We start from the raw sequence: 27508 nt of genomic DNA on the forward strand, positions 1-27508 counted from the left end.
GGTTTCTGACAACGATGTTGGGCTTGTTTTGAGAGTCATCCACCAGTAAAACTTGATCAAACCTGTTGCATCCTGAAGCAATTGAGCAAAATAGAGTTATGGCTGCTGTAACCTAATCACAAGCAAAAACATGTAAGTGAGCTGTAATTATCAAGGGTTCTGCCATCTGATAACATTTACAGCAAACAGAAAATTAAAAGACTTAAACCAAAAGCAAATGAATGGAAACTTTTTCTTTTTTTTGAATAACTGACTACTGACTTTCCCCTGGAGTTGCATATAAATCTCATCTCCACCAGAGAATCTATCCTGAACATTTTTCTTCACTGGATGTCGGGGGCTGAATTTCTGTATTCTCCTCCAGCACTGGAAGTACTTGAGACCCAACTGATAAAATATCTGGAAAGGATGAGCACAAGGGCTGGTTCATCAGGTATATGCCAAAGTTTGTCTGAAAAAAGCAAAATATTTACTGAGATGCAACTCATGTTAAAGTAATCAGATCTATAGAGGATCTCTCAACCCAGATATGTTTAGAAAAACAATATTGCTTTAAGAATAAGGAGGTATGTACTATCTCCATGTAATTAACATTTTTAACTAATTAACTATAATAGACTGGTAAACAAAAGCTAACCCCATGCTATTCAAGAAGAATACCTTAAGTAAGTGGATAAATAACGTAGTATTTCATCATGAGTTCCATAGTATCGTATATGTAATTTACACTCCCTCACAGTCTCGTCATTTAATGATGGTTCTGGCTTCTTAACAAATACAGTTAATGCATTATCACAAATAAAGGCTAGGCAGCATGAGAATGCATGTATGTTCAAACAGTGAGAAAAAGTCTTGCATCTTCTACCATGAATTATTCGCTTTGTTAACAGAACTTTGTTCTGTCTAGCCTTTGTGAATTTCCCTTCATTTGTTTTTATGAATATTTTAGTATATTTTATAGAAAATATTCAGAAAGTTTGTTTTATTAGGACTACCACTTGTTATCTGTCACTACCTGTGAAGCCATCCTACATAAATATCAGAAATACTTAGACATGTGTCCTTGTGATACTGAATAATAAAGAAAAGAGGAACAGAATAACCACTTCACCCACTGACCATACAACCCTCGCAGGCACCGAAAACCTGATCTGAGTGTCTGCACTCTTACGTATGGTCTTAATCTTAAGCACGTTGAATGTTACAGTTGCAGCTGTGAACAGCTGGGTGTGATCTGGAAATGTCATAGTAAGAGACTGGTGTGTTTTTGTGGTTTTGTTTTCCAACAGTGGAGAATTTAGAAATGCGCAAGAAACAGACTTGCAATCTCATGATAATATTTTCCAAACGATTAGATAATAGTTAATTAAAGAAATATGTAAAGTAAGAAATAAAGGAATGCTGAAGTTGATAATTGATTTGTAGACTTCAGAATGTCTTTGTTCTTCAAACTGAGGACCTTGGAAACCCAATACTAATTTTCTTGTCTTTTTTTACATGTTTCAATAAGAAGTATTTTGTTTTGGTAGGCTACAGCCAAAATGTACCAGTCACTCTAAAGCATAAAGTAAATAAATATGCAAACGAAAATCATTTGGCATTTCTGAAAAAGTAAAATTTAAAACCAAAACTCTACTCTCTTTCTCCATTGCCTGATTACATTTACTGCCATTGTTCAGATTGATGATCCTGAAATTGAGGGAGTTACATTTACAGCAGGTTTAGAAAAATATATAGGTAAAAGGAATTGCAATAAATTAAAAAAATAGTGTTGGCTGAATTTAAGGGAGCATGTTGACAGACTCAATATGAAGGCAGTATGTTTTCTCCTGTTCTTGCAATGTATAATTAAATACAGCAAATATATAATAAGATACAGCAATGAGGTAACACGAAACAGCTTTTAGTCTTCGAAGAATTAGCGAGAGGTAAGGCTGAGACTTACTCCCAAGTAAGAGAGATGCTGTAAATCAGAGATCTACCCAAAGATGGCCTCAGACTCTGAATTTGGGTCCTTCTGTTTCATTTGTAATCCTAAACATTAAAAAGAAAAACAGCTCCCAAGCAGAGCTTTTTTGGCTACTTCTGCTATTCCTTCATCTCACTGGCATTTCACATACATGGGGTATGAGTTGGACCTGATCAGGCCTATCCTATTAATGACACTTTTTGGATACCTGTGACCATAATGGCGTCAACACTGGTGGACACAGGGTAGATCCTTATGGTCAGTGTTCTAGTATTTAGAAAGCTGAGGAACGACTGCAGCACAGTAAGATCCCAATCCGCTAGCAAGTGACTGTGTTGGATCAACCATGATGCTAAACTGGTAAGTTACTAACTGTTTCATTTAAAATATTAAAGTACATAGAATTATTTTTGCATTCTTGCTTTTCTTTTATTTGTTGACAAGCTGTGGTTTCTCTAATGGCATAAATGATGTGTTTTTCAGCCTTGTGGTTAATAACCTGGATTTACTTCCTATACCCTAGTGCAAAAATGACAGTTGCTACAATTTTGTTGTTTTAAAAAATCACGCAATCATAAAAGAAATATTGTAAAATGAATATTAGTCCATGCTACACCACATTTCACACAGGAAGGAATTTTATAACTCATCCATGTAAGCGAAATTATTTGATACATAAGAAGCTTTTATTTATATTTACTGTATTGACATCTTGATTTATCTTAAAACAAGACTAAAATAAATCTAGGCAGATTGTTCACTGTGGAGAATTTAATTTACCAATTTTTCTATTGTTGTGAATCATTTAGCAAGATTTTTTTTCTTAAAGCACTTTAAACCATTCAGAACAATTTAAGAAAAGGCATGTGTGAATACGTCTTATTTTCAGGAGTTCTCAAATGCTATTTTAATATTGGTTCTTAGTATTTCCCTACTCTGATTGGGCATCTGAAGTCTCATAGTATTTTTTTCAGTGCTGAGACTGGGTGATGCCTAAGAAGTTTTCAAGGTGATGGTATACTGATGGTATACATATTTTAGTTTTAATACCTGCTTGGAATTGCTGACCTCTTTCTTTTGTGAATATTCTTAAGATCAAAATTTAGCTTGCGATTACCAGAAGTGGATTTAATATCTTTTAAATAAATTTCCTTGTTTTTTCAATAATTACAAATATTGACTCAGCACATACTGATAATAGCAACCGCCCCCAAGCAACCACAAAAGCTGTGCATCCTGCCATTTCAGCTCTATTTCAAGAGAAAGATAAAATGTAGAAATTGGCTCTTCTCACATTTCACTGTTGAAAAATGAGGCTTTCAGACGCAGAGATTACAGCCTGCAGAGTTATTACAATGAACCACATAATCTCTGCTGTTGCTACCTTTTCCTGACTTCAAGGGCATTTTATTCTGCATATAACCTCCCTAGAACACACCAAGAACTGGGCAGGGAGTGCTGGACTGTGAGTTCTGTGGCTTTATCCGCCTGGTCTTCTGATGGCAGTAGGGGCTCTTCCCATCACTCTTAAACTTCACAGGGACTAAAAATGTAAAGCTTCTTGATTAGTAAAAAGCACAACACTTCACTGCTGGGAGAAATAGATAAAACGTACTTACTCTTGCCAACAGTGAATCATATGATAGTCATCATGCTCACTTAAAGGAGGAGCTATAAAATGTTGTCATTCTTGCATGTTGTTTCAAGTACATTTACTGGATCAACAGTAATATGCACTGCTTAGATACTCACTGACAGAGAAATATCCTGGGTGCAGTATCTCCTTTTGTGAGATAGAAACCTGAGGTGCTACATCTGACAAAGATGAGATGCCTTCAAGCTACAGCTCCTAAACAATCAGTTAATTCAGACTAGCACTTGGTAGGGAAAATGCCCTGCTAGAATGTGTTACAAGCGCATAAATGATACTGCATGCTAAGACTTAGCTTTGGATGGATGAGTTCTGGGTTTTGCCCCTGGATGTACCTCTCGGCTGCCTTCTCCCAATAGATAAATTTACCTGTTCACATCTGCTCATTTTATTCATACAATAACATAACCTCCCTCCCATGCAAAGGTTTGGGAGATGCAATTATTAAAGCCCAATATTTTTTTTTTAACGTAAGGGTGTTTTATTAGCTCTGGATACACCAAAACTTATTAGTAAGGCCTTACAAAATAGGAGAGTGGAAGTACTCACTTTCAACATGCTGATTTTTCATATTGGAAAAAAGGGAAACTTTTAACTTTGTGTCAAAAAAACCCATCTTGTTCTGTTGAAAATATCTGGACAGCAGAATGTTTTCCTAAGAACTGATTTTCCTTGCTCTACCTTAAATAAACACATTTTCCAGTTCAGCCACCAATGAGAAAAGAGAACCATATTATTTCAGAGGTCTATTAATTACATCAATCATTGTTTGCAAATGTTCCAGATCTTTGGATGAAAAGCATTGCATAGTGTAAAGCCCTGCATTACTATGAAAATGATGATAATGATGTATCAGATAAGAGAATTCATTTGCTATCCTTGCTAACGTTTCAGTAAGCAATCCAAAGGCATGGCGTCTAATTCTGCAGGGAAAGAAGCTCTCCCAAGGCACAATGAGATACATAAAGGAGGATCGACAGCCTGCAGGAAAAAACACAAGCCTTTTAGTGTATGAGGGCATGTGCAAACATAATGGATTTCTCTTGATGTACCGCTATCCATACATTTATGCTGGGGCAGACTGCTAATGCAATTCCCTTTGCTACCTTGTCAGCAAGTCCCAGCTTATAGCACTGCTGCAAATCTACCCACAGGGCTTCCGCTATTGTTAGCATTAAACTGCATCTGCAAAACACAGAAGACGGGCAAGAATTCAATGTTCTCTCCTTTCTGTCTATGTGTGTTTTGCATCAGGTGGTGACGCATGCGAAACAGCGTGTGGCTATTTTTATGCTATTTGCTTAATGTAGTTATCTAGTCTTTCGTAGCCTCCTGCAGCAACAGAGAGAGCTCTGTCACAGGAGAGCTCATTTTTCCTTTCCAGTCAAAAATTACAGAAGGAATCCTTAAAGAGTGTTTCTTCAAAACTGATGGCAGCAGAGCTCAAGTTCGCTTTGTAGAGGTGTTTGCATTTTATTTCAAACAATGCGATAAAAGGTTTCATAAAAAGTAGCTGGCTAGGCTTCAGCACCCTGCTTTACATTTATCAGGAAACATGCAAATTGCTTGTATGGCTTATTACAGTAGTTGGTTCTGACTTTCAGCTGCAATCCATCTATGCAAAGCCTCAATCTTTCAACTTGGAGCACCAGGTTCTCAGAGTCTCAGAGGGATGGAGAAAAATATGATTTCAGAAATAAATATTGAACCACACCTTACAAGCCTTACTTTTTTTAGCTTATTATTGAAGTTCATTGGCAGTGCTGTCATTTGGGCTACCAGTTTGATAAAGTTCGATATATTTTTCCAGGTTGGTGTTCTTGGAAAAACAAAACAAAATGGTAAATATTGACATCTGGCTCTCTTGTTAAGCATTCAGGATTTGCTATCCATTCGTATGTGCAGTATCTTTAATGTTTTGGAAATTGAGCAGCTACAACAGCCTTTCAAAAATATCAGTTCCCCTTCTACTGGGAAATTAGCTTAAATCTTATTTTGCTGCATTTGTTTTTTGTAGTTTGAATCGCATTATTGACAGCTGGGAACAAACACTGCTAAATTCCTTCACTGAATCTGTATCTGATAAAAAAAGAAAATGAAGCCTATTAGATGACTCCTTAACAGAAAAGCGCATACTAGAGACATGAGTCACCAAAGGATTAGCTCTGCAATTTAACACAGTCATATGAACTCGATGTTCTTTCTCTCTCCCCACTGTGAACTGTGAAAGGTTTGGATCAACGTCCTCTGCTAGGTCTGCTTAGCACACTGAAGATGCCATAGTCTCCGGGTGCTACTCACTGATAACCAGCTGGTGACCATCACCCCACAGATGACTTGCAGGAGGGATGGGCTCTGAGGTCTTCTCAGACCAGTTCAGGCAAAACTACCAGTTCAAACTAATTCTTTCAGCTGTCAAGCTAACCCAGAGGACTTGGCCTTATGCAGAGCAGGGCATGCTCACAAGATCCCATCTGCCAGCAGCGCTGAAGGCTGGGAAAAATAAAAAAAGCTGAAGGTCCGGTTCTTTGCAGCATGACTATCCTTGTGCAGCTGAGGGAAGCGAGCACTCCCCCGCTGTGAATAGCAGCACTGTGCTCTGCAGCGCCTCGCCTTGCCATGCGTCTTTCATCTGGCGCCAGGTTGTTCTCAAGAAGCTGGATTGCTCTCTTTGCCTTAGTTCTGTTTGAACGAGTTACTTGGTTCTAGGGGTGCTTGTATCAAGAAAATCTTTGTGCTATGCAATGAGTTAATCAGAATGAAAGAGAAGCTCATCTTTGCTGCGGGAAACATGCAGAAGATGCTTTGCCTCTCCTGAGAATCTGTGTCCCGGGTAAGGTTTTGTTGCCAGTTGAGAAGGTCCCTAAATACAGAATGCTTTCCCTCTACAGAAGATTCAAGTCATAATCCAGTAAAACCCACGTGGGTAGAGAAAGTCCTCCGCGTACTGCACCTCATGTGGCAGCTGGGCAGCGTCCCTGCCCAGAGAGCCAGAATGTGCTCTAAAGTGTCCCAGATGTCCCAGCTGTGGCTCACCATTACCTGGGGAGGGCTCTTGTCCTCAGGCTACCCACCATGGCCAGGAGCTCCTCTCACAAAGGCACATGTGCTGTGGCGATCTGGATGCCAGAGCCTGCTGTGCAACCCTAAGTCATCTCAGGTCAGCGGGAAGCTGTGCCTAGAGAGCCAGCCCCTGCCTGCTCGTCTCTCCCCCGTCTCACTCTGCACCAGGCGGCTGGCTCCGAGACTGAGCCGGCGGAGCTATTCACCAAGGATAACAGTCATTGAAAATGTAGCCCTTTGTTTGCTTAATGAGTCACTGAGACGAATCAATTTTTTTTTTTTTTTCCCAAACAAAGAATGCATTATTTGTAACTTGTTCGTGCATTGTTTGGGTGAATAATTTTCAACCTATTTGTTATTGTTCTGCCTCTGTGCTGTGCCCAGTCTCTGGTGTTTGGCTGGTATTGGCGAGGCTTCTGAGCCCTGACTGGCTAACCAACTTTTACAAGAGAAGTTTAACGAACAGGAAGCAATGAATTTAGAGTAAGGATATTTGGCTAAATAAATACTTATGAGGAGACTTGTGAAGGTTTTAGGATGCCAAACTGTCTAGCCATCGTCTGAGCACTCTCAATTCCAAGAAGCAACGCAACCTTAGGAAGCAGAAGGACTCCAAACGAATGCCTGTATTTCACACTTATTCTCCAGTCACTTTCTTAATCAATTATTCTCCACTGTGACTATATTCACATCTGCTCTGTTTTTCCTGCTAAGTAGTTTCTCACAGTAACAATAAAGTTTAGTCTTACAAGCTAACTGCATCGTTTCAAACACTTTCTGATTTTTTCTGCAGATTTGTCGTCTTGAATGACATCAGCGCATCAGCTCGTGTTTTTCAAGACCAAAATAAAGCAGTACATACTGAATAAAAGCAAGCACAGTAAAAAATAATGCATATTAATAGTCAATTTCTTAATAAAAAATGTGTTGAGCATTTTATGGAAATAAACCATGTCATATCTGGGTTGTAAGTGCATCCTCTTTTTACTGAAAAAACAAATGGTAACAATTAGCATAACAACTTAATTGTGAATATTCTCTCAGCAGATATTTCACTATGCATGCAATGAAGTCACTACATCTTTCTATACAGCTATATTGGAGTACTGTACTGACCTTTCTACCTCTGGCAGCAGACAGAGACTGCAAAAATTCTTTGTTTCGTTCCCCAGACTGTTGATCAATGCAGATTATTTGACATCTGCTGCACGGACCCACAACCTGAAATTTCAGTTAAAGAAGGTTCACAGCTGTATATCAAAGCAGTACAACACAGAACAGTACAAGCTTCTGAGCATCATAATATCTTGAAAACATATCTTTCACATACTTTTCCTGTGTTCGTTTATGCTTTCATTATGTAAGAGGTCAGACCTGTTCATCTAATGTAGGTACATTTTCAAAGGGTCTACTTGCAAAGGTCTCGCTGATTTTTTAATTCACTTTTTCTTTTCTTTTCTTTTTTTCAGGAAAACTTTCCCAGGGACAGAATCTGAGAAATCAAAAACATTTACATATTTGTATTTCCTGATGGCTTCACTTCATCTACAGGCTGGCAGGGCTACTTGCCCAAAGGGGAACTGAATGTAAAATTAAGCTAGTGCCTCAGGATTTAACCCAAGGAGGATTTTCTTGAAGTTAAACTAACAGGGTTTGGTTTACATTGTTTCAGTGCAGCTGAAATACACAATATCCCCCGTTCTTTCTTATAGGCGTAGCACTTGCAGATAGTCAGAAAGCACAATGCGAATTTTCACAAGTTTATGTAATCAGAAGGAATAATGAGAACCTCTACTGTAACAGACAGAGCATGGTTCTTAAAGTTAATTCTTGTTTGCACTAGGGTGTGTTTTTAGGGAAAAAAACTGCAACGAATTTCTTCTTAACTTTTAAAGCATTAAAATTAAGAAGGAAGACATATCCCAGTTTCCCTTAATGTTGCAACCCTAACTTTAGCAAAGCTGTACGTTATAAAAACTGTCTTAACAGCATCTCAATATACACATTCTATTTCTGTAAAATGTATCACAAATTTCAAATAGGCCAAATAATTGAACCTGACACTGCGAACATTTTTATATGCTGATCTGAAGTGCTACTTCAGTTCTTTAAGGTACATCTAGAACTGCTTGTACAACTCTTCAGTGTAATCATCGAAACCACACATTTGGCCCACCTTTTTTAGAAGATGATTTTCCACAGCTTTAATATTTTATTAAAAGAACAAGAAAACAAGACAGAGAAGGAAATATTTTTCCCTGCTTTGCTTTGTTCAACAGCTTCTTCTACCATTTTCCTGGCATCAAGTACCATTAACGTAATTTCTACTGTTACTACATCAGTATCTGAATAAGGACCTAGCAGAGACTGGAAAAGACAATGCAAGTTGCATAAGCCTTTCTATTTTCAGCTTGCATTCTTAAAGTGTTTCAATGCCAGAAACAGGAGTGCCTTTTTATTCTGTAGTTTTACAGTATATTCCACAAAAGGATCCTGAGCTGAGATCCCTACTGCAAATCCAGCCTCCAGCAAGCTATTATACCAATGATTTTGTCCTCATCTCCTACCTAAAGAAATTTTCCCTCAATTTTCTGTATCTCATATTACAGCTTACTGATCGAAGTACACATAAGAAGAGAGCAGACAAGTAATAATTTTCACCCTTACTGAAAAAATGGCCTCTCCATTTCTTACAGTATGCTGACCAGAAAGAAATAGGAGTGATGTCTATCACAGCTTCTAGATCCGACCTTAGCACTTCTGTTATTCACACCTTCATTATCATCCCTAAGAAAACAATGAATAAGCCACTTCCACATCCTAGGCATTGCATTTTCAAATACATATTTCACATCTAAGGACCAGACAAATCCAGCAGAACATGTAATACATGTGTGCATCATTCCCTTAGGTTTCATGTGTAGCTTCTTCATGGATCCTTTGTTGAAGTTTTTCTCAAAAGAATCTATTTGCCAACAAAGTCTAACTCTTCAGCATTTTCCTTACAGTACAAAGCACGTTATTTTGTTAGATATGATACAAAGCATAACATATGAAAAAACCCTATCAGGCTAGACTTAGAAACATGTCTTGAATGGACATTAAGACAACATGTATACAAGAGAGAGCAATAGACAGTGATCGTTCACTTGTATTCATGTCCAGTCTTTTGGCAGTCAGTTGCTTGATGTGCAGCAATCCGAGGCTGCATTTGGACTATTACGCTTAACAGCAACCAGTATTCTCCCGTGACATGCTGGTTAAATATTTGCTGCAAACTGCCTCAAAACAGTGATTATTTTTCTGCTCAGTTGGACAGAGGTGGGAAATTTTACGGATTATGAAATAAAAAAAAAAAGGTGTGGAGAAATATGTCAAAACCTCTCAATTATATTGAAGCATGTTTGCCACAGGTCACAGCATGTTTGGTTTTTTTTTTTACACACTTCGTAAGTTTCATCTGCACAAACTGTGCCGCCCATGTTCCAGTCAAAGCCTTGCAAAAATTGCTCTGTCTCCAGGGGTCAAAATACTTTGTGATAGACTGGGACTAGGACAAGGAAGATGAGTTCGCACCTGGAATCGCAGAGCACCTATTGAAATCTCAGCCCACTCTTCTTCTTCAAAGGACTCTGGTGCACTGATGACAATGTTGGCACGGAAACGTCGGATTAATTCCTCTATTTCCAATGGCTCTTCCAATCTGTCTCACAGAGTTGACAGAGAAAAAGAAAAAATAGGGTTTATTAACTAGTTCTGCACTAGATATTTGTGCTGTAAGAATCTAGTGGCTAATATGATTCAGCAAATGTTTCTCCAGAATAACCTGGACCGAGTTTTATTACAAAGGCTATGAAAATGGCACAAGGTATTTAACTATAATTTGTAAGCCTTCAACTATAATTTGCAATCCTTCGACTACAATTTGTAATCCTCTAGGTGGCTTCTTCAGAGGTGTAACCTGGAACTGTGAAGTACATATGAAAGCATGTAGACAGGAGATTGTGAACAATGCATATGAGAAAATTCCTTATTACTTATCATATGTAAGGCTAATGGCAACAAATGAAAAGATGTTTTGAGTTAGCAATCATTTGACTTGTTAAATGCTTCTAAAAAGAAGGCAAATAAAAACTTACTCTGCACATGCTGCAGTGGCAACAGGGACAAAAACAGCAGACGCTGAAGGTGAAAAAGGCCAGTAAAGGCATTTTATGAGAGAATATATACATCATATTATTACTATTTGCCTTTGGGATGCAGCAGATTGCACCAAATGATAGGTGTTTTGAAAAAAATTAATCTCTCTGTGGTGGTATCTCCACCTTTTTACAAGCATTTGAACTGCCAGAGTGTAGATTTGTGTCAGTGCGGAGAACATATATGAGGCAGACAGAGCAACAGACTGCATACAAATATCAGAAATCTGGCTGTACCTCTGAATTGTCATTCTTTACTCTCCTTCTAAAGGAGAACCCGACCAGTACCAGAAAGAAAGACAGCCCTAAAATTTGCAAGGGAGTTCTCTCAGTGCCATTGTTAGCGAGAAGAGCATTTGTTTTTGCATTAGCTATCATGGACATGAAGAACTTTCGATACTCCATCAGCTGTGGTCTGACAACTTTCGGATATGCCCTACAGCACAGGCAGAAATCTGGGTAAGTAGTGAAAAGAGAAGCTTCTGTTCTGGAAAAAAAAAATTTAAAAAAAGTAAGGACATGCAGTTTAAAATGTGTTTTAATTAAAATGAGGGAAAACATGCAAAATCAAAGCACAGGGAAAACTGTTCACATCAAGCAGTCTTGGCAGAAGAGGCCTGTTAGGTGAAAAAAAGAGCTTGATTTTATTTAAAATAGTCTGGATGATCCTCTTTAGCAGACAAATGTGCATAAGGATAAACTGCCTGTGCAGGCTTTCAGTCAAACCACCCAAGCCCTGCTCTACCGAGCCTTCACCGTTCACAAGGGCTCCAGCAGCCTGGGGGTAGAGAGTGGGATGGGAAGCTGAAGGGCTACAGGTCTTCCCTCGAGATCCCACAAGCAATCCCATGGCTGAGACACAATTCGTAATGATTGCAGGAGATAGGAGCCAACAGAAAGTGTAAACTATGTCGACGCTCAGACAGACAGGGAGAAAAATAGCAGTTAGTCATGAACAAGTTCAGTTATGCTGTTGTGCTTCCTAGCTTTGCTGTGGGCTCTTGGAGCTCGGATGCTGTGTAGCCTCTAGTTTTGAATGCATTCTGTGACGTATCAGTGCTTGCCACCCCAGCTGGTACCGGTGGGGGCATCAAAAGCCCCAGTAACCTCAGAGCTGGGCCTGCAGCGTCCTGAGCCAGCTGCTGAAAACTATTCCTAGTTTCTAGTGTTTTATCCCTTGCTGCTGATCCTCCAAGACTGCAGTGCCCTTACTCCTAGTCTCTCTGCCTTCAACCTGCTCAGGCTCACCTCCAAAGTACCTTACCTCTCCTGTGCCTATCCCCAGCCCTCAGAACTGCTTCTAATTACTTGGCAGCATGTATCTGAGTAAATGCCCATCATTTGCCCCCTGCTCAAAACATGCATCAGCTGGATGGAGTGGCACCTTCATCCTGCAATTCTCAGCCAGGATCTGTTGTGAAAATCAGTGTATTTTGCCAAAGCCAGCCTGGGTACTTTGGACTTTTCATGGTAGTGGGCCCTGCAGTCCAGAACACATTACATATATTTAACAGGCAAACTTGAAAATGACTATTTGCATCTTCAGGGGCATATTTCTAGCAAGAACATTTGAGCATAAGGCCAGGCCTTATCCATGGGGATTTTCATGGAGGTGACCTGTAAAGGCAACACCAGAGAGGCAGATTTCTCCATATACATATAGCTCTCCAACAGTATGTTACATTCTAATTTTTAATCAAATTACTGTTTCTGTTTTAGATCATCTCCCAAGAGCCAAGTGCAAACTGGAGGATTAATTTTTACTTACAGAAGATACAAACAAAGAGAAATTATTAAAACTTAATTGAAGATTAAAATTGTTTTATAAATCTTAGCAGGTTTCCATTAAACAAAAACAAATTCACATGCCAAGAAGCTAAATAATACTTTCTAAAAACCAAAAACATTTAATAAAGACCCATATGTGCAGATTCTAGAAAGTACATTATACAGTTCACTATTTGGAAAGTTCGTCCACCACAATTTACTAACAGTGCAAAATGATGATGCTGTATATCTATGCTGAATTCCTTTCCCCAGCACCCTGAGAAAGCACTGCATGGCAAAATAGGAAAGAGTTTTCCAACTTGTGCTGCAGAATGGGAAGCAAGATGCTTCTCGGGCATCATGGCAGCTCCAGTCACATTTGGAGTTTCCTTTGAAGAAAAGGAGATTACAAGCCTAGTCGTACTGGAAGATACTAGGCGCAAAATCAGTGGATCATCTGACATTGCATGTTTTACCAAAGTTCCCTGTCCTCCTTCATCCTCACTTGCTGCTTCCTCTGGTGCCTTACTCCTCTTCTTTGCACTCAGATCCCACGTCTGGAAGGTTCCTCACTGGGTCTCACCATGGAAAAAGCCCAGTCTGAGTAAGGCATGCCTGCAAGTGTTGTTCTCTCGAGGAGGTGTAACCGAGCCAGTCAATCCTCAAAAGAAGGCATTAACTATCACTAGCAAGGGTAGTCAAAACGGCTGAAAGATGGACTGATTCAAACCTTTTCCAGGCATTCTTCCCAGAGGAGCACTGCCATGATATGCTAAAATTGCCCAACTATCTTCTCCTAAAGAAAGAAAACCCTCAGGCAATGCAAGCTCCAGTGGTCTGTAGTGATGCTTCATTCAGTCACTGGTTTTAAATCCTGAAGCTATATATGTATCCTCCTACAGCTATACATATATATATTCCTCCTCTACTCAAAACAGGAATTTCAATGCAGGGGGCATGTTTGGTGGGTGACTAAGAGGAGAGAAGATGACTCCAAGCAGAGGCAGGGAAGTTTGGTGAGACAGGAGAAAGGGGCTCAGAGACAAATGCTGGGGCTGTGGGATGCACAGCCCTGATGGAGGCCTTGAGGGCAGATTTTCGGTAGAATTTGAGCCTGTCCTACTTATATTCAAGAAACAGCAACCTTCTATTTTCAGCATATGAAAATTTAGTTGGTAGCGGGTTCCTTGTCTTTGAACTGTGGGCTGGCTCAATGTTTCATTTGCTCCTTGTATCTCCCGCTTTTGAATTGAAGCCAAATTCAATTAAGAAACGAAATTAATCCAGTCCTGCAAGTAGTTTTAAAATATTTCTGTTGTGAATGTTTGCTATAAATGTTAATCCTTCCCACAGGAAAGAAATAGTTCAGCAAGTAGCAAGATTTGGTATTTTCACCTGCTAGATTATTTATGTTGAGAAAACCTAATTAAACTTGTTCTTCCCACAAACAGAAGTTGGCTGGTTCCCAATAGTCTCCTGCCTCCAAATCATTTGACGAGAATTTTGCTTAAGTTTTCCTAAAGATGTCTGGCAGAAAGATTACGTTCAAGCATTTAATCCAAATTTTCAGAAGTCATACAGGAATGAGTAATTATACCAGTTTAGTTACTTATATATTTGTTGAACATTGAAAAGTGACTATCTCTAAATTTCCAGATAAAACAGTCATATTGGCATCTTATGGCAAGATTCTGGAATTCAAGACTGCTGAGAGACTTCTCAAGACAGAAGGAAGGATCTTACCTTGCAGAAATACGTTCTTTCAGCTTCAGAATGCTTGCTACATTTATCAGGAGGTATTGTGCTTCATTCACAAGAGAGAGTGAGATGTTTGTAGCAGATGCCAGACCTGAAAAAATGAATCCAATATTCTAAAATGATCGTTAAAAATAAGGAAGATTGTATTAGTAATGTCACCTCATCTTTCCTTTGACCTCTTATTCATTCTCATTAAAAAATTATTCATTCGGCTCCAGACACTAAGAAAAGATTCCAAGAATCCCCTCATAATGACGCAATGCATTTAGAAACTGAGATAAAGCTGAGATTTTACCAAATTTGTAAAACAATTTACAAGAGCAATATCTATGGATTTTTGATGCTCTTTCCATTTGATCCTTTTTTATAACGAAATTTAGTCTAAGAATAAATTCTTTGTTTATAGATTTTTTATGATCATTTTTCAAAATGATCATTGAGTTTCCAGACAAAATCATGGTCATGATGATTAAAAAAACCCAGACTGGTGTATCTGTACATTTTCACCAAATGTAACAAGTATAAATACAGCATAAATACAGTTTGGGTATAAATGCGCCCTTTGAAACCTACTAGACCAATATTGTATGACTCTTTCACCCTTTATCAGGGTAATTATATAGTCAGTATGAAGTCCATGAGCCTGATGTTTACTAAGTGAGGAATCACAAATATTTTTAAGAATGACAACATACCTTTTGTATTTTTCTGATGCGACCTGTTTTTCATGTCTGAACTTTGTCTTATCAAGCGACATGGACGACCAAGAAGCAAAGAGAACCAGTCAGCAATTCTTTCTCCACAGTCATATGTTTTTACCCTATTATGAGAAAAGAGGGACTTCTTAGCAAAATTTGATTGCCCAAACATTAATTTGCAAAACTGAAGACGAATTACGAAGATGTTTATTCTGCTTCTTCCAATACAAGATACAGAATCTGTATTCTCTGATGAGTGATAAAACAGAGATGTAAAGTTCTGCATAATTTTATCTCCCAATTTCCTCAATTTTACTCTGTTAGTCTTGAAGTTAATATTCACGAGTTCTAATGTAGTTTTATACAGAAAATTACTGTGGAATAAAGGATTAAATAATTGCGACACTCAAGACACCGACTCTGAAGTACAGTAACTGGTAGCCCATATTACAATACAATATTATGAAAAAGTTATTCTCTGGTCTGTGCTTTTTACTAAAACAAAGAGGATTAATCTGAGTTGAATTTAAGATTGCCTCACTGTGCCATACTGTATGCAATTTTTAATGATCCCATCAGGTACAACGATGTTAATTCCCTTATTTAATTCATATTAGTACAGATACTCCACATTAAAACATGGTTCCACTAGCAGGGCCCAAGTATCTCTCTATCTAAAGATGGTTTCCATTACTAGTAAAGGAATTTTGAGACCACCTCTCTCTGTTCAAGAAGGGCACCGATCAGACCACTGGGAAGCGATCCTATTTACCATTAGATTCCTTAGCCCTGAGTAATCTTAACTTCCATCTTAAATTAGTTATCTGGGTTCCCCTCACAGACAACGAAAAGAGGTAAGTAGTTCTCATCTATATTAGACCTCACTCTGGGAGCGTTTAACTCTCTTTATTGATTACAAAAGGAGATTTGACTGACATCTAACTTTTAAATGGCATAAATGGATAAGAGGAATGCAAATTCTCATGCCGATCTAGGCAGGATTCTTGTAGTAAGGAAAGTGAGGTAGCAATGGTCCTATGCTCACCTTTTTGTCCTATCCAGCCAAAGAAGCTGATCTGCATGGATACCATCTGCTCTGTGAAACAAGAAAACAGCTCCTCACAGCAGAAGATTCTAAACCCTAGGACTGAGAGAAGTGGCTTGGCTTTATGAAATGCTTTAGGTTCAGCTGAGTTACACACGTAGAAGGCTGGGACAAGTGGAATCAAAGACATTTTATAATCCTGCAGGGATCAGATATCTCTTCAGCGGTTGTTCTGAATTTTGATTGTGGTGCAGCTCTGCATCCCTCTCCCCACTCTGAGACTGGACTGACGCCAACCACAGCTGCATCTAGCCAGCGAGTCCTAGAGCTGAAATGAAACTCTGGTATTATGAGATGCAGGCACTGTGGCAAGAAACAAGGGCAAAAAGATGAGACTCCACATGAGATTCTGTAGCCTGAGCTGAGCAGTTCTTGTATCCTTGCTGGTCGCTGTGTTAGGGAGAAGGCTGCTAATGAGAAGGCATGAATCTTCCATGGTAATAGTAAAGGTGAAACAAATTCCCCAAATATTTTTTCCCACCCAAACAGAGGTGCTAGGGTATTTAAATTCTCTCCTGAGCCAATTACCTCTAGCAGCCTGCTAGGGCTTAATACTGTATAAATCAGGATCAAAGTTTTGCCCTCTTTTTTATTTGCCTACCATTTTGAGTCATGGTGGCTGAGTTAGAGACACACAGCATTCTTAGTATTTCATCAAATGTCACTGTGTAGTTTTTTTATTCCAAGACTCCTATGTTTTCAAATTGCTTTCCCTTATTGTCAGATGATTTTCTGAGCAAGTACCATCATCTCTTCAAGGTCTTATTCAAAGTCCTTCTGTTGTAGCTCAATTCTACTCATTTTCTGCTTATGTTTATTTTTGTTGAGTATTACTTTACATCTGTCAGCATTACGTTTCATTTGGCACATGTCAGGCAATTTATAAAGGAGGGCCTAGTTCTCTCAGATTCTACTTGCTGTTTGCCTTGAGTTCCCCACTCATCTTCTTCTTATGTCATTTAGCTTCAGTGCATTACAGCTGGTCCCTCTAGCTAGGTAATTTATTGAACAAGAAACAAGGACAGCTGAAGTCTGAACATTGATCCCAAGGGATATAATACATACATTTACGTACAAAAGGCTCAGTTCACCTTGTTTTTAACTATGCCTTTGTCTTCTTCTACCACTGATACCCTTCCTTTGATCTCTTTGATATTGTGGCCTGTCAAAAAGGAAGCTGTGTCCCTGCCTATTTCAGTAGAGCACTAACCTTGAGCATTTAGGGTCTTCTGCAACATAAATAACCTTAACATCACTAGCTTCTACTTGCATCTGTCCACTGTTAGATATTATACTAGAAAGCCATGTCCCTCCAATGTGAGCAGCACATGCTGATGGACAACCCCTGCTGAGATGAAGGCTAACACTGATTAATTGCTTCACAAGGGAAACTTGGGATCATTAAACTTTCGTGGCTGCTGTGAGATTAAACTTCCCCACGTGACTGCTTGCAGATTCTACATCATGTGCTTTTCTCAGCTATCTCAGTGTAAATTCAGAGTAACCACCTAAGCCAACAGAACTGGATGAAATCACAGCATCAGAAAGCAGAATTAGTAAGTGGAAAATGCCTTCAGTAGGGGTTTCTTTCGAATAAAAGCCTTTTAACAAAGACTTTTGGTCCCACTGCTCACTTCAGAAAAGACTTTGCAGAAAAGACCCAGACCACAAATCACCTTCTGTCCTACTGCAAAGTACTGTTTTGCTCCTATTTCCATTTTTTGGCCTTGGAGGCTCCCCTGCTGAAACACGGGAACCTGGCATCAGCGCTGTTGGATCTCTGAGCAGTTTGGGAGCCTCATCGATGTTGTCCACTCATCCTGCCTTACTTCCTGCCTTGTTTATTTGCTAATCACAGTCCGCTTTATGCAATTTACCTTGCATCTCTCTTTTCTTTGTCATTCCATCCTTTTCTTCCTCCTCAGAACTCTAAGCAGTTTCCCATGAAAACTTCCTATTTCATACATTAACAATGACATAGTCAGTGACATGAAAGACAAGCTACGATAAATAGTATGGCATCCAATTATATGCACACAGAGAGAAAGATAACCTAGGCTATTTTACAGCCTGTAATAGATGGGCTAACCATGGGGAGGCTAAGGATGAATCAACACTAAGGGAAGTGGGACAGATGGTTAAAACAAATGACTCTTGGGTGAATTCCACTACCTGAGGAAAATACACTTCTGAGAAAAAGATCCTCTTTATCACCTGAATAGCTAGTAGAAAAGAAGGAGAAGATCATTTCCTGCACGGCTCCATAGGGAAAATGGCCAGGTCTTCTCCTGGTTTGTTTATGTGTTACAAACAAATGTAGAGGGTTACAAAGAATTAGTATAACTTGGTTAAAAGAAGACGTAAATCTGTAAGTGGCTCTTTTAGTTGGACTTACCAAGAGACTCGGTGAAAAGAAATGTGGTAGATAATGCAAATGTACTTTAGGAAGGCACTTGATACACTGCCACTCAGAAAACTTAATGAGACTGGGAAGTACTTAGAAAATACGATGGATAAACACTTAAGTTCACTGATAGGAAATTAATTTATGCATAATGTTATATTTCACTGAAGTGGTATGTCTCTTGATTAGAGTTAATGTTATTTCACATACTCACCTGCAATCTTCCCAAGATTGTTAAGGGGACACTGATCAACATGGGTGGTCAAAACAAAATTAAAAAGGGTTGTAAATATGGAAAGCTGTTTATAACCTCAGCGGGCTCTAGCAATTTTGAATCCGCACAGCATGAAATGGGCAAAGTTGCCAGCATCATTACTGTCAAATGAAGGAACTGAATTCTGGAGTCCTGCTGAGGCCCCCCAGTTGGCATTTGGAAGTAACTGGGGAAACCTTTCCCTTTTCTCATCCTCGCAGCAAGCAAAACAAAGATCTCCCTTATTCAGGTGAGTGCCAGTTCATCACAGTCTCTTGTACTGTTCCTTCCCCCCCTTTTTAATTTTTATTATTTATAAGTGTTTTCTACCAGACATGCTGGGCATGACAAATTACCTATCTAAATCTGTCTTCTCATGGTCCACCAAGGCATTCATTGCTTTCCACCCTCCCCCTCTTTTTTTAATGACTTCTGACCCTGTGTGTCCATCCAATCATGTCCTGAGTGTCACTGCAGTGATGTTCAGCTTCGATTCCTCTCTGCTCTCACTCACCTGTGTGAACAGACTTTACTCTCACAGATCACAGCCTCTTTTCCAGTATTTTCTTCTAGTGATACAGATATTGGGTCCATGCCTAGATGGGCAGAGAACAAACCATATTTAAAAAAGGAAAATTTATGCAGAAATATAGGGTCATGAAAAAAGTTCTTATTTTTGCACCTGTTCACAATCACAGCAGCCTCCCAAATAGCATGTGACAAAAATCCTTTTTCTTTTTGCTAGAATTATATTCTCTGCCTGCAGGTGGCTCCAAATGATAATGCAAAGAGCAAAGGCTGCAGATGACCTTGGTACCCAAACCACATTAAGGAATATACAGTTTCAGCTTTGAGTAACTTCATTCTCTGTGTATCTTGGGCAACGAAACTGGCACAGAATTACTGCCTCTTTCTGTTGAAAGGATGAGTTTATCACTGTTGTGCCCCCTCTAGCAAATCAGGAAATGAGGTTAATCACTGTCGGGTTGGTTTTTTTTGGAGTGGCGGGATGGAGTGATCAGAAAGATGAAAGATGGAGGGGGGGTGGAGAGAAAAAATAAGCACAGGCTGTTCAAGGGAAGAAATATAATGTGTCATAAAACTACAATAATTTAAAGATAAAATGTATGGAAACCACTAATGAGAGAATTATTCCCATCTATCCATTTCTAAGTTTAAACCAGATGAGGAATCCCTGGTAATGATCTATTGTTAACAGTTTCTTCCATAGTTTTCTTATCTTGAAAAGAATGAGCCAAAGAGATGGAAAGGCTACTGTGGCTTCCTAGAACTAAAAGAAAAACTGTACTATTTTCCTTTCTGTTAATTGAAAGCAATAATCTGAAATGACTAAGAAAGGGTTTACTGTGTGGCTGCAATGAATCCATTATACTGCAACATAAACCAGCAAAGACTGATCTCCTGTACCCCAGCTTTATATCAGCATGTTTCAATTTCACTCATTACTTCCTGTTTATATTATTGTAGTACAAATAAGAATCAAGCTCTACCAGCTCTGTGATATGGTGAAATCAAATTGTTTTATTCTCCTCTGAAGAATAATGAAATGTAGTTCAAATTCACTATATCCCAACTATCAGCTCTGTTCCATGGAAGTTTTCAATACAGAAAGACATCTACTCCTTTTTTAGCTAATGATGTTAGTATGCTTCAGAAGACAGAGGAGGAAAAGCGAGGTTCACTTAGGAAAATAAAACACGTAAGTAATAAATGCATTAAACTTGCTTCAACAACCTGAAAAAGAAGCCAATGTTATTATCTTATAAACTAGAACTAATGCTTTTGTACTTTGAAAAAAAAAAACATTAGCATCATTCCTTCTGGAAAAGAAGAGTTTGAAAGGTTTTGTCCTGTATGCATCCTTAGCTGTTATACCTTTTAAAAATACTTTCTAAGCAAGGCATACTCACAAAATTTCTTAAAATAGAGTCTCAGGGCTTTAAAAAGCCATGCTTTTATATACCAGCAAGTGTATCACATTTTTATTGAACAGTACACATTTTACAGTGATGTTTAGGTCAGTTAAACATTGTTAATTACAATTTTATTCTATCTTAAGGCAAAAAAAAAAAAGCAGAATATTGCCAGTTACTAAAATGTAAAAGCTGTCATTCTCCATGGTCATTTGCTTGATAATAAAATTCACAGATGTGCTCACAGTATTAATATAAAAAAAAAATTCTTGTCTTTATAGCTCCTATTTTCAGTCAATGAGAAAAATTAGAGGTCTGTTATTTCAATAGACTGAAATATAAACTATTCATGTATATTCTTTCGTCAGTGTATGCACTTAATTCCCATTATTTTTATTGGCAGTAACACATGACTATTTGAAGGCACAATAAACTCCATAAAGTGTAATTAGTTGCTCAGTTTTGCTAGCATCTTTCTACTCCAATATTTTAAAGGGCCTTCAAACACTCAAAATTTCTCCCTCTGTGCGGTGGCAAACTAATGCCCAACTTGCCAGAGTAATGCTGATTGTTAGCTAAAATGGAAAGAGAGAAATTAGTCTTTTACAGAAATGTATTCTCAGCTAAATTCTGTCTGGCTTACTTTTACGTCGGTCAGGAACATGCCCAGTGTAATCTGTGCCCCCATGTATTTGATGGAGTGGGACAAGAAGATTTCCCTTGATTCCCACTCAAGCAACACGGCTTCCAGAAATAAAGGCACTTGCTCCTGCCCACCTTTAAACTGGGAGCTGGAAGCCTAACAATTAACTGCTTCACTTGAGATTCAAGTCGTTGTCTTTCTCCACAGGGGCTTATTTAAAGTTATACCGATTTTCTAAAAGTGGGTCCTGTGACAGCAAGGGTTAGTTAACACTCTTCACATCAAAAAGAATAGGAAATGCCTGTTAACAACCACATAACCTAACAAAATAATTCTGACAAAATTCAGAAATGCAGTTTCTCAAAACTAAAATCTCAGTCCCTCTACCAAAGTAAAGTACAGCCAATGAGAGACCAAGCACAAGCCCTTCCTCTCCCTCTGCTCTCACTTACCCCCTTCCTCAGGGATCAGGGGAATACCTGGAGCTCCCCAGCTGCCATGCAAGCCAACGAATTTTGCAGGCATGCCAGGGAAGGATCCTAAGCCTTCAAGCAGTTTTGGCCTCATCTAGAGCCCCAGTCTGATGTCCTTGCTACCAACAGGGACGGCAGGATCGTACAGCCAGGTCAGTCAGCGAGTCTGCCCATCCAAGGCTGGTTGTTAGATGGGCTACGGAGACACGCTACACACAGGGGTTAAAGAAGAACATGAAGCGGTGCCTCAGCACATGGAGGATTCAGCAAAAGGTATTAAAGTAGTTACTGTCACATTAAATCATGCTGACAGTTTTATTTTGTTGGACAGAGAAGACAGAATATTAAACCGTATTGAAATAAAATAGCCATAAACAAATTTTCCACTGATGAAAAAAGTTCTAGAGGGAGAGGAAAGCACATGCCTGGAGGGGGAGAGAGAACAGACTCATTATCTGTGCCACTTTTAAAACATAAAGTCTTCACCATAATCTAATAGTGTAACAGCAAAATGTTCTTTAAGAATACCGCACAATTTAGCTATGTAGGATTCGCCCCACTGGGCTTTAGGCACTTACCAGAGGCACGGTTGCCTTAGGCTCTCTCTATTGGAGAGAGACACCTCCAGACAGCAAAGCGTGCTTTAGATGGAGATCTTTGCCACAGCCTGCTCTCACAATAAGACAAGCACAGATGACAGCAGAGAAACTGGTAGAGAAAGCAGAGTCGTTACAGCATCCTTGCAGAGGAGCAGGAGGAAGGCAGCTAGCTTCACTGCAGTTGTCACCCAGTCAGCTGGGAGCTGCTGGGTTTTCACTTTCAGCAGAGCAAGAGGTGCAGTAAAGGTGCAGCTCAAAGGTTTTGCCTCTTTTTTTTCCACCAGTGTCGCCTCCCTCACCCACTTCTCACCTCCAGAAATGTCCCCATCACACGGAGAAGAACAGAGGAACTGCATGGGGAGTGTGAGGGCAGGGGGAGGAGAGGGGGAGTTGGAGGAAACAAAACTCTTGGAGCTACTGTATGCTACTGTAGCTGAGGAAAGGCAGTTCAGGTGGGAGGCATCCAGTGGGAGAAAGAAACTCGCAAAGCAACAAAGCCGGAAGAGACCTGGAGGTGGCTGTGGTCAGCAGGGTAAGTGCTACAAATCTGAAATACCATTAGCCACAGCTGTAGGCCAGTGAAGGCTCTGAGCTGCACAACAGCCAGCCCGGCTCATCAGAGGGTGACTGCTCCTCACCCCACTGACTGCTGCTCCAGCTACGCATGTGGTGTTCAGCTTCAGGTCCTACATTAGCAACAAACTACTGACAGGCTGGAGAGAGTGGTGACAAAAGCAACAGTGATTAACTTGGGATTTTCAAGGGAAGAGTCAACTTATTAAATTAAATTTGCTGCCATGAAATGATTTAAGTGGGAGATATAACAATGACCCATGTATGTGAAGGGATAAAAGAAAAAATTAAAAATTTAACACCAACAAACAAATAATGCATTTAGACTGCAGGTAAGAGGAAAGAAAACAGAATAAATATTGGAACAACTTCCTACAGATTTATCTGTTCAGTCTTACCCTGTCAGTTTGTATGTGTTCCCACGACTGTGCTATCTTATGAGCAGTAACCTCTGGAATAGTCTCCCCAAGCAAATGAGAGCCATTATCTCACTGTGAAGCATTAAAAAAATACCACAGGTTGCAAGTACACTATGAGAGTGAAAAATAGCAGGACTATTATAAAAAAAGGGCGCAGACCACTTTATGCGCTAAGATTATTGGTATCTAGAGTCATTATACAAAGAATAAAATGACTCCACTCTTACATACTGGCTGTACCAAAGCGGGCTATAAATAAATGCCAACCACGTTTCTGTTAGAGCACACTGGAGATCTGATCAATCACTTTGGGGAGGAAAAGTGATCCATAGACTTGGTCAATCACTTCTGGATGGAAATGGTTATCACTTTCATAGGAAGGAAGGTGAATGACAGTGAAAACTCTGAAAATGACACCAATAAAATGTAGGATTTAAAGGTGAATTTCAACCTAGCACTAACTATGGCAAGATATTGTAAATCTCAGTGAGAAATGCGTTCCTTGACTGTCATTTTTGTCTGAGAAAACTTCTTCCTGACTCTCTGAAGTATGTCAGTGCAGATATTATTGACAGGCAAACATACTAATGGACATGCACTTCTCTGAACAATGTGGTACTAGCAAGGAAAAAAATTAAGAACATACTTAGACGAGCAGAGTGAAGCAATCAAAAGGCCCAACAGAGCTGAATCTCTGAAAATGTGAAGGATAAATGGAGAAGGTTTGGACAAGACTTCACATTGTGTCTGCAAGCAAGAAGTACTGGCAGAAAGGAAGAGAGATGGAAAGAAACTGAATTTCTAGAAAAAATTAGTTCTGAAGCACTTGGTAATTTAAAAGTTGTGAGAGAAGGCTGTTTATGCAAATGCATTACAAAAATTTGAGGTGCAAGGTGCTCCACATAGAACTGACATGAATTAACAATACCTTTTCAAAGAAAGATTACAAAGGGAAGAGTGGAAAATAACAGCGTTTGTGCCAATGAGCCAGTGTGGAATCCCTAAGAAGAGACTAGATTGTGTTTGGGATCTGAAACACACACATAAAATCACACAAGACTAGTGGAAGTACCCAAATGTACATTTGACGATCCTATTCCAGACAAAAGAAATCAACTGGTCAGACTTAATTTTATGGAGATCGCTCAGACAGCTGGAGAGGACGACAACTGTAATGTAGAAACAGAAAGGAAACTGTAGTTACAGGTCCACTCATATGGATTTCTAATAAAGGGTGAAAAATCTGAATATAGATTCCCTTATTTTGCTCTAGCTGCTGAAAATGTGGGCACATACATTATTAATGGTTAAGACATACAGGCTGAGTAAATGTTAGACCCCAGGGAAATGATGAACACCATTCAGACACACACAAACTTGGCATTAATAATGACTTTTGTGGAATACAAACCTGTTCCAGTGTTCAGTGCTAACAGCACTGTTAGCAAAATAAATAATTTGCACCCCCAAGTAGCAAAGGGCTTTCCGTAATACTTTCCATAAGCTTTTCTCTTTTTTTTCCACTCAGCAGAGAATAAAAAGAGTTTTGATGAATCCAGAGAAGCGCAAACATAATGAAATATTTGCCTGCTAGTGCAAGTATTTAACTGAACTAAATAATGTCTGGTCCTTATTTTAATTCATACAGATTTCCACTGAAGACTCTACCCCTCTAGTCCCACAGCTGGAAGGAGGAGGGGAGCTATAAAATGGGAAGGTCTTTGGCCAAGGTGTTTGATTTTAGACTCCTATTCCTTTACCTTTGCAGCAGTAACAGTCCCTTCAGGCTGATGGACTTCATGATGTGGAGAGATAGACTAGTCAGTAAATTTCTGCATCTGTCAATTCGTTACTCCTTCCTGGAGCATCCACTTTATGATTGCACATAGGGAGTCACTGTCTACTCTCTGCTCATCCCAACAACAAGCTAGGAAACTACCCAGGGCTGTATATTACAGCCCAGGCTTTCTTTGCCCACAGCTGGTAGCAGAATTTGTCCCTGAAGCCAGTAAGCATGCACAGCATTCAGTAGTTTCGTGGGTGCATGCAGGTGTCTCTGTCTAGAAGTTTGACACGAATAATGAAGGGGAGAAAAAGATATTGGTTAACCAACCTTCTGCCTGGATGACCATAACCTTTTTCTTCAGATCAATGGAGGGATTTACAAGACACAACCTTGGCTCCTGCTTCTGAGTCATACAGACTCCATTCTGGTTTACAACCATCCAGTTACGGTCATACAGCAAACCCTGGTTTCCCACTGGCCATTCTGTAACCTGGAAAAGCATCAGGAGGGGATACAAAAGTTTAGAAAATGTTAGCTGCGTTAATAGATTCACGCTGAAAAGAACAGAGAGGGAAAAGAAACCGTTAATGAAATACTTTGAAATCAGGAAAACTTGTGCAAGCCAATGTCAGCCTTTAACAAGAGAAACCTTAATTGCAAATCAAAGATAAAGATATCACTGCATAAAGCTGACAAAACAAAATGGAATTATTATAATTTCTTACATATTATCATACACTTTGATTTAACAGCGCTATGAGAATAGAGTAAACAACCTCTGAAACACTCTGAAAACTGCTTTCAGTTTTATACTCATCCATTTTCAGGACCTTTCCCCCCAACAATTTTCTTTTAATTTACAAAGCACGGACATTTCATGGGAGTTGTATGATTTAAGGCAAAACCAAACAAACAAAAAGCAAGAAAAATGTGAAATTCAAAATTCAAAATTCTGAAAAAATGTCTGTATTTTTCATAAAACTGGAACCTCTTTATCAATGAATCCATTTGAGAAAACCTCCACCACTGAGGTTTCTGGTTTAGCTAGGAGCATAATAGTTTCTCCAGATCCCCTTACAACAAAAGACATTGTCTTCTATCTGTTCTTCCATTACTTCTATAACACTCTTTACATTCAATAGCCTATACAAGCATATTGTCCTTGCTTTCATGTACATTTTTCTGGTGAAAAGAACATCTGTTACTGATGCTACACAGATGGTAATCTTGAAATCCAAAAAGAGAGCAATTTTAGTAATGCCTTTGGGTGATATTAATAACTGCTTTCTCCTTCAGAATGTTAAAACATTAATACCATTCTTTTAACATAAAGCTGGCATTTAAACATATTGCTTCAACTCATGTATGCTTTCTAGTCACGGTTGAGTATGGAGAAAAGTTAACTACAGCTGAACTTTGTTGAATTCTTGTAGAGAAGCTTAGCGCAGCTTACATGAATTAACTGGCAAAAGACTTTAGCAAAAAGTATGAGAAAAAGACATGTCAGGCACAGCCTGATGCTCTGAAGAAAAGCATGGCTGGAAGCAGTAGTTAGATTAATTAAAAATCGCATTTTTGTTTGGCATGTGCTCTATCCAAACCCCCACAGAACCATGATATCCCGTTCTTAAAAACTTTTCCAGGTTTTATAGGAGCCTGCAGCAGTAGCTTGACACTGATGGCCTGACTAGAGAAAGCTGAGGGCAGGCACTCTAAAACTGAAAATTTAAAGCATTAAAGCTGAACTCAAATAATTTGGCCATAGTGCTATCAACTGTATTGAATACAGAAAATACATGGAAAAATTTTAAAGATAAGAAATGTATTTTATCAACCTACTTGATTTATAATATTCTGTGGCAGTTTTTTAAGTGAGCGTGGAATTAAAATTCAGTCAAAAATGGAAACTTTAGGTCTGACAGTGTCATCTGAAACCATGTTGTCCAAGCGCCTCAAGCTGTCAGCACCTAAATGATGTAAACCTTTGCTCTGTCTTTTTAGGAGAGGAATCATAGCCCAAAGACTGCAATATCAGCTGAAGAACAGACTTTTGTCCTTGCTGGAAATTATTCTTTGGAGAGGCCAGTATTTTTTTGTTATCCTGTATAATTAAATTACAAAATGCATTTGAACAGCTGGTGATCATCTGAGAGCTGCAAGAATTTACTGCTAACAAATCTCCCTTCCAAAACAGAAGATCACTAATCGGTAATA

General features: G+C 39.1%; 1 protein-coding gene across 1 annotated transcript in view; it reads right to left on the reverse strand.

Annotated features, from left to right (window-relative positions):
• Nucleotides 1–304: 304 nt before the first annotated feature.
• Nucleotides 305–27508, reverse strand: part of MOCOS (molybdenum cofactor sulfurase) — a gene marked incomplete at its 5' end in the record, with an annotated part of 51396 nt that continues 24192 nt past the window's right edge. Inside the window, 7 exons of the mRNA XM_009579165.1 lie at nucleotides 305–451; nucleotides 7800–7904; nucleotides 10260–10386; nucleotides 14393–14498; nucleotides 15103–15227; nucleotides 19382–19463; nucleotides 25622–25784. Of these exons, the coding sequence (XP_009577460.1) occupies nucleotides 305–451; nucleotides 7800–7904; nucleotides 10260–10386; nucleotides 14393–14498; nucleotides 15103–15227; nucleotides 19382–19463; nucleotides 25622–25784 (855 nt within the window). The remainder of the gene's footprint in view (nucleotides 452–7799; nucleotides 7905–10259; nucleotides 10387–14392; nucleotides 14499–15102; nucleotides 15228–19381; nucleotides 19464–25621; nucleotides 25785–27508) is intronic.

Source organism: Fulmarus glacialis, unplaced genomic scaffold, assembly GCF_000690835.1.
Source record: "Fulmarus glacialis isolate BGI_N327 unplaced genomic scaffold, ASM69083v1 scaffold16740, whole genome shotgun sequence".
Classification (NCBI taxonomy): Eukaryota; Metazoa; Chordata; class Aves; order Procellariiformes; family Procellariidae; genus Fulmarus; species Fulmarus glacialis.